This window comes from Hyperolius riggenbachi, chromosome 3 (genome assembly GCF_040937935.1).
Source record: "Hyperolius riggenbachi isolate aHypRig1 chromosome 3, aHypRig1.pri, whole genome shotgun sequence".
In the NCBI taxonomy this organism is placed as follows: domain Eukaryota; kingdom Metazoa; phylum Chordata; class Amphibia; order Anura; family Hyperoliidae; genus Hyperolius; species Hyperolius riggenbachi.
This window is the reverse complement of record NC_090648.1, coordinates 192309004-192326201: the sequence shown is the minus strand read 5'-3', so window position 1 is coordinate 192326201 and position 17198 is coordinate 192309004. Positions and strand designations below refer to the sequence as shown.

Here is a 17198-nt window from a genome sequence, read left to right as displayed (position 1 = left end):
TCAGGTTCCTTGTAAGTGGCCTAGCATGCCCCAAGAAATCTATTTCTGCACTTGTCTTAAATGAATAGTAACCTGAAATTATACATGCTGGATGAGTTTTAACATGACTCTCAACAATGATTGACTGTCCAGCTGTCAAACACACTTTATAAAGACACGCATTGGTCAATCTTGGCACCCATGTTATTAGACTTATTAGCATGAATTACTGAAAAGGCTGAACATTTTAACTAAACAGGTTCTGCGTGTGCAGATATTTTTGATGCAAAACAGGCTACATTTTTTGTATGACAGATTCATAAAAACAATCTGAAATGCAGCAGGAGTTTTCTTTATAAGGCAACTTGATTGGCATGTTTTCTTCAGATCTAAAATTATATTGGATGTTTGATTTAAAGAATATCTTGAATTTTAATTGCATTCTTTCTGTAACTGAATGTGCTTCTTAAAGTCACTAAACAATATTTTGCATAAATCATTCATCTGGTGGTGATGAGTTGTGATTGCTACAAAATTGGTTTATGGGAAATACACAAACCCAATTTCTTAATTTATATCTACTTTTGATTTGTTGCAATAACCTCACTTGTCAAATCTTTATTCCACAAAAGATGTCATTCGCCAAAATTCCAGTCTATAGTTCATGTTTATTGTTTAATATTGTTGTAAAATATACATGATAAAATACATGATATATGATAAAATCACAACTGTATCACTGGGAAAAGTCAAAGATAAAAATGTACTAAAAACATAAACATGGGCGGTAGTGCTAGAATTACCTCCCCATTGAAGACTTGAATTGTCTTGGATTAGGCAATAACTTTATTGTATCTATTGTATAATCTGTTTAGGGGATATATGTATATATATATATATATATATATATATATATATATATATATATATATATATATATATATATATGTGTATATATCCCCAAAACAGTGTGACACATTTCTCAGGTATTCACCTATGTTTTCCAGTTATGTAATTTTAGGAAAGCACGGGAATAGAACAAGGATGCATCCCCACCCAACTTTGCGGGGCCCCATGCTGAAAAAAAACCCTGCAAGGTCAGCTTTCCTACTCCAAATCCCCTGATATACTCTCCTTCCTCTTTCTACTATTTGAGCATGCTGTATATAATGAGACGACAAGGAGGAGAGTGGATGATATAACACTGTTATTTTACTGAGCTATTGGCAGACTCATTGGATGAGCAACTGAAGAAAATCTTGACACTAGGACATTAATGAAAAAGAAAAAGGGAGGAGCAAATTAAATGTTAAAGTCTGGCTTCACAGCAAATTGACCTATTTTCCCTTACTGAACTGTTTTGCAACTTGAAAACTTGAATTTGCTGAATTGCTAACATTCTATAAGCACTAAATTTGCCAGGTGTGTTCAGGAGAATAGTGGGAACAAGGTAGAACAAAATTGTAGTTTTGGAGAAAATCGATTTTAAATCTACAATAGAAAAAAATGTTTTTAAAATGCAGCTAGATGACAGATATTATATCTACCCATCGGTATTTATGCCCGGAGTTTGGGGAATTTAAATCGACACCTGTGGGTGTAGGCCCCCCGGGGGGGGGGGGGGGGGGGAGGGGGTCATTGTGGCATATGAGGGTTCTCTTTAACAAGTGGACCTCCAGATACTACTCAGATACAATGGGTATAGAATACTGATGTACCTCTTACCCATTACCACACCAATAAACAAAGTCCTTAATTGTTCTTAATTAACCATAAATACTTACCTTTAATAAATGATCCCGTGCCAATATCCTCAGAAATGATCCCACGCCAATATCCTCGGGATGTGTGGCAAAGATCCTCAATAAACATCCCCACACGTTGATCCCCGGCAACATTTGCTATAGTATTGAATAGCAAGCCCGATCAAAAGCATCTTTAATCGTGCCACTGGAGCGCCCCATTGGTTTCCTGGGGCTTGCTATACATTAGTATAGCAAGCCTCCCAGCCCCCACATTTTCTGCCATTGGAACCAACCACCCCCCCAGGCTAGCACCCATAACACCCGCTGCTGGCACCTAGAGCACCCCCCACCCAGACACCCCCTGCACCTACAGCACTGGCGTCACTGCCACAAGGTGGTTTCCCATTGGTTACTGTACTAACCAATGGGATTCCTTTAAAACTGATGTTTTAGTCCTTTGTGAAAATGAGTAAGGGATATATGAATACCCTGATAACAATTTCACTTAGTGGGGAAGGAATCTAAGGGTGCTCTTGTTAAAGGGGATGCTCTGATTCCACCATGGATCCACACAGGGCCCACCTCCTCCTGAGCACCAGAGGTGCAGCAGACCCCTTTGTCCATGGTATGGACAAGGGTTGGGGGGGGGGCCTTGCTGCCCCTCTCTTCAAAAGCCTCATACATAATTGACCATGTTTGCTGGTATAGCTCAGGGTGCGGGGCCCCATGCAGTCTGGGCTCCCAATTCTGGCTGTACCCACCTGCATGGGTGAAAAGCCCTGGGGGAACCCACATCATTGTTTGATGTAAATAATAGGAATATTTGCCAGGGATCCTTATACAGCAGTATTGCAGCTGTACAGCAATCCCCAGCAAAAGCATAGCAACTTGCCCCAGGGTTTTCTGTTCATCATAGAAACCCCTGTCAATGGGGATATATGTATATTTTCAATATTGATGGGTAGATACACTATCATTTAACCACATTTAAAAACAATTTTTCTTAAAAAAAGTGTCAAAAACGAAAAGGTATTTTTGAAAAACAAATTTCCCACTGTTCTAGTGAACAGTTAAGTAGAAAAAAATGGCCATTTACTTAACTGGTGCTACTTCCAGTCCCCTGAAATCCTTCTGCTCCCTCGCCATCATTCCTGCTGTCCCACTCAATACAGCTGACTGGCGAGTCGGCCGACTACTGCACATGCACAGCGCTGCCCGTGGGTGTTTTCTATTGTGCTCCCATTGCTGGTAATGTTCTGCGCATGCATGGTAGTCATTTTTGCTCACGGTGCAAGAGCAGAGTGCTCCAGAGCAGAGTGTAGGATGATGGCGAGGTGCCAGGAAGACTTCAGGAGTCTGGAGGAAGCCCCAGGTAAGTAAATGGTCAAAAATGCCCATTTTCGATACCGCATAAATTCTGATTTCCCATTTTTCTGATTTCCATTTTCCTGATTTATGATTTTCTGATTTGCAATTTCTGATTTTTTAAGAGTATTTTATTAGTCTTTTTTTTGTCTTAGAGAATTAAAAAAATGAAAAAACAACAAACAAACCTGGAAATCGGAAAAATGGAAATCAGAAAAACAGAAAATCAGTGTTGTGATTAGTCTAATATAAAAATTTTGCAGGAAAATTAATTATTCTCTGATTGGTCCAATGCTTCCGGGTTTCAGTAAATTGGATTTCTGCACAATTCCAATTTCTGATTGGAAATGTGGAAATTACAATTCCGCAGAATGCAAATGAGCATCCCTAGTAAATGGGCATTTTTTTTTTACTTTAGGTTTCCTTTAACATATTTGGCACATTTGGTGCTTATAGCATGTATGGAGGCTTTGTTATTAACTGCAAGTTGGAACCATTGAATCCAATACAGTTCACAAAACTGTGGGTTTGAGGATCCACCTGAAGTTCGAGGAAATTCTAGCAAGGCTGACAGAGGTGTTCTGGCTCATTCCTAGAGAGAAACAGGAGGCCAGGTTTCTCCATAATGCTAAGTCCTTACTGCCACTAACCACTGGTATTTCTTATAAGTGAAAGAAGCAGAATTCATTTTACAGTAGTTTGTATAAATATATTGCTAATGATAATGCATTACACATGTTTCCTTTGCCTTGAAGTCGACTGTGCATGTACATCTTGAGTTATGCACTTTTTCTAATGTAGGTGAGAACAGTGCCTTCAGAAAATAGATTTTGCATTGTAAAAGCATGTACATTTTTTTAAAGAGCTAACATGGAGTAAAACTAGTAGGGTTGCCCATCACCATCGTAACATGGCCAGATGGTCAATACTAAAGCCACTATGTAGTCAAGAATCTCTACTGCACAAACCACTCAGTGAAAATGATTTTCATGGGGTGGGTTTTTTTTTTATTTGTGTGGTCAGTATTGAGTCTTTTCACAAATTAACATCAATATGCATTATATACACATATAACAAACCATGACTTCAAAACAATTTTGTATTCTGCAGGAATTTCTAAAACCGGATTTAACACACACACACACACACACACACACACACACACACACACACACACACACACACACACACACACACACACACACACACACACACACACACACACACACACACACACACACACACAGCCTCTTGTCATCCACTATTATGCCAAGAGCAAATGCTGAAAGCTACAATCAAATTCTTAATTATTCCATCAACATGAAAGTGCTGTGTATGGACTGGAAACATTTTTTGGCAATTGGGGTTGTCAACCTTAATCTTCAAGAGTCAATTTGCATATTAATGATAAACAGACAGGTATTTACTTACCCTCCAGCTGTTTGTATTTCGTAGAGTTTGGATGCATCCGTTGGACTGCCTCCAACTATTCGGGCCTTTTGTGGAGAAAAGAGAAATAAACATAACAGTCTCTTATGAATGAAGTGCTTGGTTAACGATTTAATAAAGGTTCACCATACACAGAACACCTAACATGAATAAATGTTAAGCAGGCGGAACTCCAGGCCATAACATGTGCCATGTATTACAAAATTTGTAACATACAACAAGTGCACTTTCCATAGACTACATAGCTATTACCAATGCAACACAGACAGCACAAACACAGGATAGCTAGGATACATGGATACATGGGGGGGCACAACTCAGAATAGGTTAGAGCCTTAAAGCCAGTGAACATTCTATAATAAATGGCTGATTTAGCAACAGATACGATGTTACAGCATTTTATTTTTATCAGGAGAATCCTGTTTAACAATGCACATTTGGTGTTCTTATAAGGCAACAAAAGAATGGATAACCAGAAGGAGAACATGCAATATCCCACAAGTAAAATGAAGGAACCATACAGGTCAAGTCACAAACAAACAATAACAAGACATGATTCCTTAGGAAAGAGGCGATTTTAAACCTTTTCATCCATAGCTTTGCTATCTGAAAGAGAACCAGGAAGAAGGAGGATAGATGTTAGATACATGATTGTCCAAGCAGCTCACTAGAAGTGTCAAACATTGATGAGAATTAATGTACCTCATATACATAGTGCATATCAGAACAACGTGCAATGCAGCAAACGGTAACATAAAACCCACTCTTATAAATGGAAATCCAAGATACAGAACATAAAAGTAATTTATGTAGAATAAAAAAGCACTTAGTTTGATGGAACCAACATCTTAAAATTAATTTACCTAACCAGGCTATATTTATATTGTTTAAGAGTTACCAAACATCCATTACAAAAATTATAAACAGTCAGTGCCTGTCATTTTGTAATATAATGTTCTTTTTCAAATAATCTTTTCATTTCAATTTGCAGCCAGCTAGGGGTTTCAAAAATTGCCAGGCAGCTTATTTATTTTATTTTTTATTGTAGCATTGCAACAGTTCATGTTTGGTGTACTGTCCTGGTGAAGGAATTCCCATAACCTCCCATCTGCACAAATAATACGTTGCACTGATTAGGGACTCATTGCTTGCTTTGCACAGCTGGACTAATCATAATGATTGCACATTGGCTGGTTACCCATTTAGCATTTTAAGTAGGAACTCTTGGAACAATTATGCTCGTACTGTTTGTGCACATAAAAAAGGTAAGCAAGCTGAGAAAATGTTTTACAATTGAGTTACACTGGAAAAAGATTTTCATTTTCTTCAAATACTAATTGTGCGTAGACATGAAAAATGGTGGTTACCTAATGGGATCGGTGACCATTTAAGGATCAAGTGTTGTACAGGCACCTTGCTCTGTCATATCAGAGTGATGCATACTGTTGCTACGGTGAGGGGAGAAGGGACAATACTACAGCTTCTGGTGGGAGGGGTAAAGAGGAAAACTATTTAGTCGGGTGTCACTGTTGTTGCTGTATTTCAGACGTTACAATAAGATCAGGGTACACCTGTACACAATCCGTTCTCGGCTGAGGAAACAGTTCCATCTGGAGTGTGTACTTTCAGCTGATATAAGACGTCACTTTGAGGACACATCTACTATTTAACCGATTACAGACTGCAAGGTTCTGGCCCCATAGGGACCAGGGCCTTTTTTTCATATGACCATTCAGTGATCATTGTGATTGGCTCACAGTGATCACCTGGAAAGGAGCCATTGAAACGAGCCGGTTAAAGGAAATCCAAACATTTGTGTAGATGTCAGTTGACATAACAATTGCATGCTTTTTCCTTATCTTGAGGGGAGAAACATGCCAAAAAAACTGCTTTGCGACACACACGTGCCCTCAGTGAGCACCTGGACAGTGAGTGCATATGCTCAGAGCATTTCATGTGTGGACACAAAGAAAACTTTGGATGTGCAATACACCATACACTGTACTGTTGCAATAGCTCTAAATACACATTACATATGCTAGGTTGAGGAATTCATAGCCAATTGAGGACTGATGTATTGATTACATTTCAATAACAATAAATTACAAAATGGTTTGTGTTGCAGAGACATCTATAAACTTTTCAAAGCAACTTTATCTTTCCCTGCTCGACATCATTTTTCAATAGACCTTTATGTCAACACCAGCCACACATATTGTTTAGTGATGCAGTGGAGACACCTCCCCCACCCATCCCCATTCACAATAAACTGAATGGGGATGCACATTACATCAGTATGAAATTTGGTTGGATGGACATTCACGACACAAGGTAACGGGCTAATTTAGTGCAAAAGGTGCCATTAGAAGTGCTATAAAGTATCTTAAAGCGGAATATAACCCTGCATTTCAACTTTGCTCTAAAACATTATTTACAGTATGTTATATGCAACCAGCATTTATTTTTTTACTAGACCAGCATTGGAAGGGTTACACAGCGCTTTAAAGTTCCTGGAGATTTCTGCAGATGCATCCGAAGCTGACATAGATACATTTTGTTTACATAAATGTATCTAAGTGTTGAATGTGACTCATCTCTCTGACTGAGAAGGAGTTGGAGGACAGCCAACGAGTGTGTAACATTTCTCAATAGATACATATAACTAAATAGAATGTAACAATCTGAACTTCTGCATATCTCTCCACGGAACTTTAAACCTCTGTGTTTAACCCTTCCAATGCTGGTCTAGTAAAAAAAAAATGCTTTTTGCATATAATATGCTGTAAATAATGTTTTAGAGCAAAGTTGAAATGCAGGGTTATATTCCGCTTTAAGGTCTGTGGTAAAGAGGAAGTACATTCTGTTAGGACACCTGAAGTGAGAGGGAAATGGAGGCTGCCATATTTATTTCCTTTTAAACCATACCAGTTGCCTGGCTATCCTGCTGATCCTCTACCTCTAATCAGCGATAGACCCCAAACATGCATGCAGCAGATCAGGTGTTTCTGGCATTATTGTCAGATCTGACAAGATTAGCTGAATGCTTGTTTCTGGCCTTTTTCAGACACACAGATCAGCAGGGCTACCAGGCAACTGGTATTGTTTAAAAGGAAATAAAAATGGCAGCCTCCATATCCCTCACATTTCAGGTTCCCATTAAATGGAGGAGACTGATGTAGAACAAACACCTCTGGGATGATTTATGATATCACAAGCCTCAGATGATCTGAGGGTAAACAGCCTGAGTTACTGTGGTTCTCTTGAAGTGAAGAAGATTGGAGAATAAGTAACCTAGCAAGCCTAGACTAGATTTTTTTCTAATTATCATTTATGAGACCCACATTTGCAACAGCAATCTGAGCCATATTAGACCACAATGAAGGTTGCTGAAAGGTTAGTGAATGAGCAGATATACAATTCCTTATATGAACATGTGTTTGGTGCAATATTTTGTTTAATAAATCTAGGCAATTCAGATTTATTAACCTCTTGCAATTTCTGGACAATAAAGGACTAATTCCTACAGCATATTATCAGTGCTGTAGAGACATACATTTACAGACTCTGTTCTGTGCTGCTGCAGAATCACAATGCATCTGGACCATGGTCGCAGATCAATCCGTGTGGTCTCTGATCACGTGATCACCAGGATTGCTATCACTGGACAACTGTAGTAATCACAGGGAAGGCTTGTTTTGCAAAAATATGTACTTTTCTACTGAAAAATGTGTTTGACTCTAAAATGTATTCCCATCCTTTAAATTGATGTATTTCTTATTTTCAAATGTTAATATGAAGGAAAATGGACCAGGCTAGAAAGGACCAGTGTGGTTTGAATTATACAACATTTTTCTTATGAAATCTTTATAATTTGCGTGACTAGGGGTGTACTGGGGGCGTGGTTAGAGGTGTGCCAGGGGTGTGGCTTAAATGTCCCTCTTTCTGAACTCAAAATGTTGGGAGCTATGAAGAGGCCTTTCCTATGCCATTTAAATTACCATGCATAGCACCAAGAAAAGGTTAAACTCCCATACCTGGCATTTTATATTTGTAAAATTATGTAAAATTATTTAAAATTAATTTGCATAAAAAAGTTACGTTTTTGCAAACAAAAAAAGAAACACTCCCCTCATAATCACATAGGAATGGAGGCAGATTGTTCTGTTAGCTGCAGCAATGCCAATATTCATACACACAACTGCTTTTTCACAGACCACTGATGTGGTTTAAAGGGAACCTAAACTTAGAAGGATATGGATATTTTCTTTTAAAATAGTACCGGTTGCCTGACTCTCCTGCTGATCCTGTGTCTCTATTACTTTTAGCCACAGCCCCTCAACAAGCATGCACATCAGGTCCTCTGACTAAAGTCAGACTGGATTAGCTGCATGCTTGTTTCAGGTGTGTGATTCAGCCACTACTGCCCCTAAGAGATCAACAGGACTGCAAGGCAACTGGTATTGTTTACAAGGAAACATCCATATTCCTCTCATTTAAAGGATACCTGAGGTGACATGTGACATGATGAGATAGACATGGGTATGTACAGTGCCTAGCACACAAATAACTAGGGTGTGTTCCTTTTTTTCTTTCTCTGCCTGAAAAAGCTAAATATCAGGTATGTAAGTGGCTGACTCAGTCCTGACTCAGACAGGAAGTGACTACAGTGTGACCCTCACTGATAAGAAATACCCCTTTTTACCTCTTTCTTGCTCTCAGAAGTCATTTTCTGCTAGGAAAGTGTTTTATAGTTGGAATTTTGTATCAGTGAGGGTCACACTGTAGTCACTTCCTGTCTGAGGCAGGACTGAGTCAGCCACTTACATACCTGATATTTAACTCTTTCAGGCAGAGAAAGAAAAAAAGGAACACAGCATAGTTATTTGTGTGCTAGGCACTGTACATACACATGTCTATCTCATCATGTCACATGTCACTTTGGGTATCCTTTAAATTTCTCTTTAAGATGGAGAATCTCAGTTTACAAAAAAATAATAATACTAATGAAACTGCAGCATTTTACAACAACAAGCAAAGCCTAACAAGGACTTCACCACTACCCTTCCAGCATTTCACACTACTTGGACCTCCCTGGTGACGACTGCAAACTTCTGAAACCTCAACTTAAAAAAAATAGGTTTGCACAATCACTTGTGTTCTCCAACTTCAACGAACACCAATAAACCATCCCAGAGTGTTACTATGAAATTATTAGTTCAATATTTTAGAACATCCATTCTTTAAATAAAGTATAGTCCTGTTAATCTGTTTATGAATAGGCTATTTCAACTGCAACCAATTGTTGATTTATTTGAGTTTTCAACCTTTCTATATCAGGACACTAAATGTCAGTCTAACATTGTCCTGGTCTTCTAGTTTGAAGTCAATAGAATGAATAATATTTAATAATCAATGATAATTGAAATACAGTATACGACATTGACTATTAATAATTCCAAGAAGAAGCCAAAAGGTAAAAAAAGAACCTTGGCAGTACCTAAAATTACAATACACCAACATTTCTCCATAACTTGTCAGAGAACAAGAGTCAAGATTATAACTTTACTGACTGATGCATATTCCCAATATTGTTTATGGTCAATCATCTTCTATAAGAAATACAGAATTTCCAGGAAGCTGGAATTCACAGTGCAACTGAAAAATATAACACTGTTGGTATGTATCTAGGCAAGACCCGTTTGGATCAGGGGGTTGGAAAAGAGGAATGATACTGTACTACTATAGTATGACTATAGTATGCATCTCTCTTGTAGACTATCAGCCACTGCTTTAAAGAGCAACTGAAGTGAGAGGGATATGGAAGCTGCCATATTTATATAATTTTAAGCAATACCAGTTGCTTGGCTATCCTGCTGATCTTCTGCCTTTAATCTGTTTTGCAATAGACTCTGTACAAGCATGCAGCAGATCAGGTGTTTCTGACATTATTGTCAGATTTGACAAGATTATCTGCATGCTTGTTTCTAGTGTTATTCAGACCCTACTGCAGCCAAATAGACCAGCAGGGCTGCTAGGCAACTGGTATTGTTCCTCACACTTCAGTTGTCCTTTAACACGGTAGTTATTTTCCAGGCAGTGAGACATACCAGAGAGCAAAAAGTATGCGATGCTGTGTCATAGTGCTAAAACTATGGATGCCCAGGGGCATAGCAATAGGGGTTTCAACCGCATCGGGGCCCTTGGGCCAGAGGGGCCCCGAAGGGCCCTCCCTCAACTACAGTATTAGCTCTCTATTGGTCCTGTGCTCATAATAATCACTTCTATAGATACTTTGAATGGTGGTAATCATTAACAAACTGTTCCCCATCCCCTTCTTGCACCTCTGACACTGTAGTTGCCATTGGCAGGTTTTGGTGCACCATATCAATTGTTATGTATACAGTGCTTGGTGGGCCCAAAAAGTTATAGCAGGACAATAGCAGGTTATTTGTTTAATATACACCTGATACCCTTGAGGATGCATGTACTAATATAATGCATGAACTAGAACAAAATGTACAAACCTACTAACAAAGGTAAGTGGCTATCCAGAGAAACCAATCAGAATCCTTGCATCTATTGCTGAACTCATATTCCCTCTTCTCTCTACAACATTTTGTACCACCTACTTCTATGGACAGCAGCCAGGCCCGGTCCGTCCATCAGGCAGAAACAGGAAGTGAAGAGAGTGCCTGGCCAACCAATACTGGGGGCAACCCTACCTAGCTACAAGCACTGGGGGCACTTCTAACTGGCTACCCACGCTATAACATGTGGTGCAAATTGTTGGGTGCTGTGCGATCATTCCAACTGGGGGGGTAGCCTCACAAGTTTGCCCCAGGCAGCAAAAAGTCTAGAACCGGCCCTGACAGCATCTCCCCTAACGTGTAGTAACCTCCCTAAATCCAGCATCATTCTAAATGCAAACCCTTATGTACAATAACTTCGCTCCAGTTAGATGTTCAGTCCACTCTTACATGTAAACACATTCCATTTGCAGTAACTCCCTATTCTGAATCCAAAAGCCTTGCCATGCTCAGCACCAACTCCCAGTCCTTGCAAATTCCTCTTTTCCATGTCCAGCTCTAAACCTTCCATGTGTAGCATCCCTCTGTTTGTAGAGAAGCACCCACTTCCATGTGTAGCCCCATCCCCCTCCTAGGCAACCCCACACCCCCGTCCTGCAGAAGCTCCCTATGCCTTCTATGTGGTTTTTGGAAAAAAAATCTATCCGTGTTTTATTTAACACACCTGACACTTAGTTGCGCTGAAAAGCTTATTTGCTTTTGTTCTAGTTTTCTTTGCACAGATATTAATAAATCAGCCCAGTGTGTTTGTGTGAACAGCCATGAATTGTTTCATGTCCTTGCATTTTATGTGCACTAGAAAATGCAGGCAAATACATAACACATCTGGTGTAAATGAGCCCTGAGGCATTAGTTATTTTAGACACATTGATCCATGAGTCCTGTTTTCTTTACATACCACGAGAATCGCATTTTCAAAGCTGCTATTTTGCCAGGAATAACAAAAATCCTATTGAATTTGAGAATCTTTTTTTAGTTAATTGGGGCGACAGGGGCATATTTCAATTTATTTGGATTGCTTTGTGTACCTCTAGTGATTGAAATGTATGGGTAAAGATTAGCGAATCTTTAAAACTCTGATCTAGTGTCGGCCTATGAATGACAGAATCAGGGCAGTCTGAAGAGCTCCATAGAACGCTTTACTCATCTTTCTCTAGCAACCCTTGAGCTGCTATTTATTCCTTAAATCATTAAATAGGAGTGCTGAAAAACCAATGCCTTTGCCGTTTCACAAATGTCACCTTGACAGAGTCTGTTTATTTATTTTTATATTAGGTATGTATTATTAAAAATGTACTCGAAATATGGCATATATTTGCATTATTCTGGGAAGAATGTGGTTGGTGGTGTCGTCAGCAGCAATGAAATTTGCTTTATGTCCTTGTAGAAGCATTCTAATTATGATCAGCACCTTGGAGATGAATGTAAACCCTTGGCGGTTATCTATGTAAATGTGCATGTGTTGGATAGTAGGTGGGACTGAGTGGGCACAGCTAACATTTAAAGGTTAATGAAGCACACAGTAATATGAAAAAGAAAATAAATGCTTTTCTTAAAGAACAGTTCCAGGAATTTCCTCTTCTTATATAGATGGGGACTTTTCACCTAAAACTCCTTCACACTACAATGGAGCCCTCAATGGATTCTGACAACACCCCTCCAAGCACAATGCCAGGCTGTCGTTTGCATTCTACAGGAAAAAAATGTAAGAATCTGAATTGTTTATTTCGCCAAGTACAACGGGGGTTGTACCCCAAATTATTTTTGGCTCATACAGGGTCGGTGATGATACAAACACATATGCGCGGTGGGTCCCCACATACAATCAGGTACAATATAATAATACATAAGTAAGCATATACATATATAATACAGCACATGACTAGTGGAGGACGTGTGGGGCGGTCTGGAATGCTATATGAGGGGAGCAGCCACATCTACCGGCGCCGCGCTCGCTCTGCTCTGTAGCAGTTCCAGATGCCCCGTAGTGTGTAAAGGAAAGAGAGGATAGAAAAAGAGAGAGAGAGAATGGATAGCTAAAGGGAGAATGAGGGAAGAAATAGAGAGAGAAACTAAGCAAGAGAAGGGAGACAGAGGCAGAGAGTCCCCCTTGGGGCTGCAGATTGTGTACAGTCAGATAATCAGTCCGAGAAACCATGTGCTCCCATCTGGACTGAGGGGTTAGCATAGCTCTGGTTTGGTGCCCAGTCTGAGCTGGTCAGGCCCAGAAGCCATTTGATGGAGGTTGCAGGCAGAGGGGACCTGGTGGAGTGTACAGATGGAGGCAGGATCCTTGTGGCCACTATTGAGGGCTAGATGTGGTGATCGCCCTGGCAGTGGCCCCATCAATGGTGGTCTGGCCTGTGGGAGAGTTCAGAGGAGAGGAGCTCCTCCACGTGGGTGACCTACCGGGCTGGAGGCGGCGGTGAAGACTGCCTATGGAGTGGCCAGCAGAGCCGCTCTCACAGTGAGGAGCTCCTCCACATGTAGGCCGAGCAAGAAGCGGCGGCGAGTGGGTCGGCTGTAGGTGGCAGTGGAGCTGGTGTTGGAGTTGGAGCGGCCAGCAGTGCCCGGAGGTCTCCCCGGGGCCCGATCAGCTGCAGCCCGCCGACAAAAACCGTGTGCAGCGGCAATGTGCCTCCCATCGGCAGCAGCGATGGAGAGCGGGCCAGCGTCCTGCAGCAAGCAGTGAGGCAGACCAGGAGAGCGTCCCAGCTCCCTCCATCCGCGGCGGCATCTCCCACATCGCTGAGCGCACGGGCTCTGAACCTCCAACGCTCCGATCAGCTGAACCCACTGGCTGGAGCGGGACAGAACCAGCACACCTGCGGTGGGCAGGGCAGTGGCTGCATGGTGCCATGTCCCCTCTCTCCCCCGGCTTCAGTGATGCATCCATGCCGCGGAGCAGAGCACGTGGGCTGGAAAGCATCTGACCTCCCGATCCGCTAGCCGTTGTACGCCCGAGGCCCCGCATCTTCCCCAGGTGGGTTTACGAGGTCAGGTGGGTGCAAGCTGAGAAGCTAGGCGAAAAAATAAGAAAAAGGCCGGAGCCCTGTGGCCGAGGCTTCTGAGCACGGCGCCATCTTGATCTCCTAGAGAACCTAGAGGACTGACCATATGCCACCTCATAGACCTGCCCATACTGTATCTATTCATAGAGGTATGCTGAATAAAAGATAATTGACAGGCATCAGCCTAATTTATCACATATAGAGATGGCCCGAACTGTTCGCCAGCGAACTTCCGTGGTTCGCGTTCGTGGAGAACCGCAAACTTTTCTGGAAGTTCTATTCGCCCCCATAGTGCATCATTAGGGCTATACATCACAGTCAGCAGGCACATTGTAGACAATCAGGCTACACTCCCTCCTTGAGCCACAGCCCCCCTTATAAAAGGCAGGCAGCGTCAGGCATTGCACTCACTCATGTGCCTGCAGTAATTAGAGAAGGGAGAGCTGCTGCAGACTTTCATAGGGAAAGCTTAGTTAGGCTCTTGTAGGCTTGTTAGCTTGCTCCTTGCTGATTCTTATTGCTAAAAAAGCATCTCTCAACAGCTCTTTTGAGAGCTTATCTTGTTCTTGTGATCTATTTTTTTGTGTGTGGCCCACTTGCATTATATACAGCCCTGTCAGTCAGCCAGTCGCAGCTGGCCTTTGGTGTAATTCCTACTGTGTCACTGCCAGGCCCAGCACATTCAGTGACTACCTGTGTGTGTGTGTGTGACAGGCAGCTGCAGATTTGTAATCCCATCCAAATCACTGCACCTGTTTACTGTTCAGTGCACCTACCTACGTACCTACCTACATGAGCGCACGCATTGTTAATACCACCGGTCATTGCACTTGTTCATGGCAGTACGTGTGTGTGTGTGTGACACAGGTGAACATTTGTAATACCACCAGTCACTGTACCTGTTCATGGTACGTGTGTGTGACAGGTGCACATTTGTGATACCCATCACTGCATATACCTACCTGTTGTGTTCAGTGCACCCACCTACCTACGTGAGTGCACGCAATGTGATATACCACTCCGTGCATACCTGTTAACTGCACCTGTGTGACTGCACATTGTATTAGTGAAGCCAGTGCATACCTTTCACTTCATCCCCCCCCCCCAATATGGACAAAACAAAAGGCAGAGACAGGCCACCTGGCAGGTCTGTTCAAGGTCGCGCTGTCATGATTTTGTGCGGCCCTCGACCAAAGTACAGTGTTCAGAAGAAGGCAAGTACCATCAACCCCCAATATTGTCAGGACGTAGTTGATTTTACACATAACATCTTATCTTTCTCAGCTTCCACATGGAAGCGTGACATATCTTCCTCCTCCTGCTCTGATTCTGGCATCCCACTTAACACTCACTTGGCCGTCACCACCAAAGTGCCATCACCCCAGAGCTCAGCGGTGTGGAACTTTTTTTGTGTGTCTGCCTCAGATGAGAGCAATGCCATCTGTACACTCTGCCACCGAAAATTGAGCTGTGGAAAGACCAAGACCCGCATAGGGACAACTACCTTACGAAGGCACATGATTGCAAAGCACAAACTGCAATGGGATGACTACCTGAGGAAAAGCAGCACACAAAAGCAAAGCCACACACCGCAGTGGAAGATACTAGGCCGCATTTTTTTCTAAAAAAAGGCGATACCTAAACTGTAGCATGATGTTGAAAGGCAAGTGGTGACATCTCGTGCACACAGCATTGGGTCAAGGGTCCATCTGACCACAGACGCCTGGTCTGTAGAGCACGCTCAGGCCTGCCCGAAGACTAAGTCAGTCCCCACACACAGCATCTCTGCCTGCACGCCGTGTGACTGCCTGCCCCAAGACTAAGTCGCTCCCCACACAGCGTCTCTGCCCGCAGGCTGGTTGACCACCTTTTCCGCCACCACCAACAGGGTCCAGGACTCCAGGAGGATTCCTGAATTTTTTAAGGCAGCTGCCGCTATACTACTTTTTCTGGTGCGTGTACATGCCTGCCTAATTTTTCTGGCTGCACTGCAGCTGCATCAACAAACAAAAGGCATGTACATGTGCCAATTTCCCTTCGTGATCATTAGTTTGTAGTCACTGCATACCTTTCACTGCATCTTTGACTGCACATTGGCAGACTTGCCCTCCATAACAGATTCTCGTTAAAGGATTTAAAGTTGATTCATCTCATATACAGCAGGACCTCGAAAGTCCTCCTGTATTGTTATTTTTGATCACTACCTCGGGACGTGCATGCCATGCCTGCTACCGTCCTTGGATGTGTGGTAGCCGTTCCTGCTCCTTTGCCCACAGCGTGCCTGCTGCCTTCCTTGGATGTGTGGTGGTGGTGGTAGCCATTTCTTAGGCTTCCACTCCGGGCCGGAATCGAACCAGGATTCCCCGGCCATTACCCGTGGTCACCATGGTACTAAATAAGTACCATCAAAAGTTTCACACAGTTGAATGAATGGTAGATTTGCCCTCCATAACACTTTCTTGGCAAATGCTTTCAATTTGGTTCATCTTGTGCTGGGTCAAGGGTCAATCTGACCATAGATGCCTGGTCTGCATAGCACGGTCAGGGCAGGTACATTACTTATACAGCAAATGGGTCCTTACTTCGATGTGTGGTGATGGTAGCCGGTTCTCATGCTCCTACTCCGGACTAGAATCGAACCCCGATTCCCCGGCCATTACCCGTGGTCACAATGGCAGACTTGCCCTCCATAACAGATTCTCGTTACAGGTACTAAACAGCCAGCAGAAAATGTAATTAAAAAAAATAGATGTAAGCTTTAACAATGGTAGAAAAAGAACCATCGAAAGTTGATAAGGCAGTCAGACATTTCCTGATATCACTGAGGAAGAGCAATCTCGCCATGGTGCGCACCAGTCCAGCACGGCTGTCACTAAACAAACAGCTGTTTGCGGTGCGTTACACAGTGAGTTTGGTGTGTCAGTGTGAAGCAGTACTCTAATTACACTCCCTGATTAATGTACACACATGCAAGATGTTTTAAAGCACTTTAGGCCTGCAGTTTAGCATTCAATGTGATTTCTGCCCTTAAAACGCTGCTTTGCATGAAATCCATATTTTCC

At 42.1% G+C, this 17198-nt stretch overlaps 1 protein-coding gene across 1 annotated transcript in view; it reads right to left on the bottom strand.

The window, feature by feature from the left end:
- UNC13C (unc-13 homolog C) overlaps nucleotides 1-17198 on the bottom strand; it is a 784159-nt gene that overhangs the window by 603816 nt on the left and 163145 nt on the right. The window contains exons 4-5 of the mRNA XM_068275480.1: nucleotides 5122-5144; nucleotides 4521-4585 (exon numbers count right to left, since the gene is read on the bottom strand). Of these exons, the coding sequence (XP_068131581.1) occupies nucleotides 4521-4585; nucleotides 5122-5144 (88 nt within the window). The remainder of the gene's footprint in view (nucleotides 1-4520; nucleotides 4586-5121; nucleotides 5145-17198) is intronic.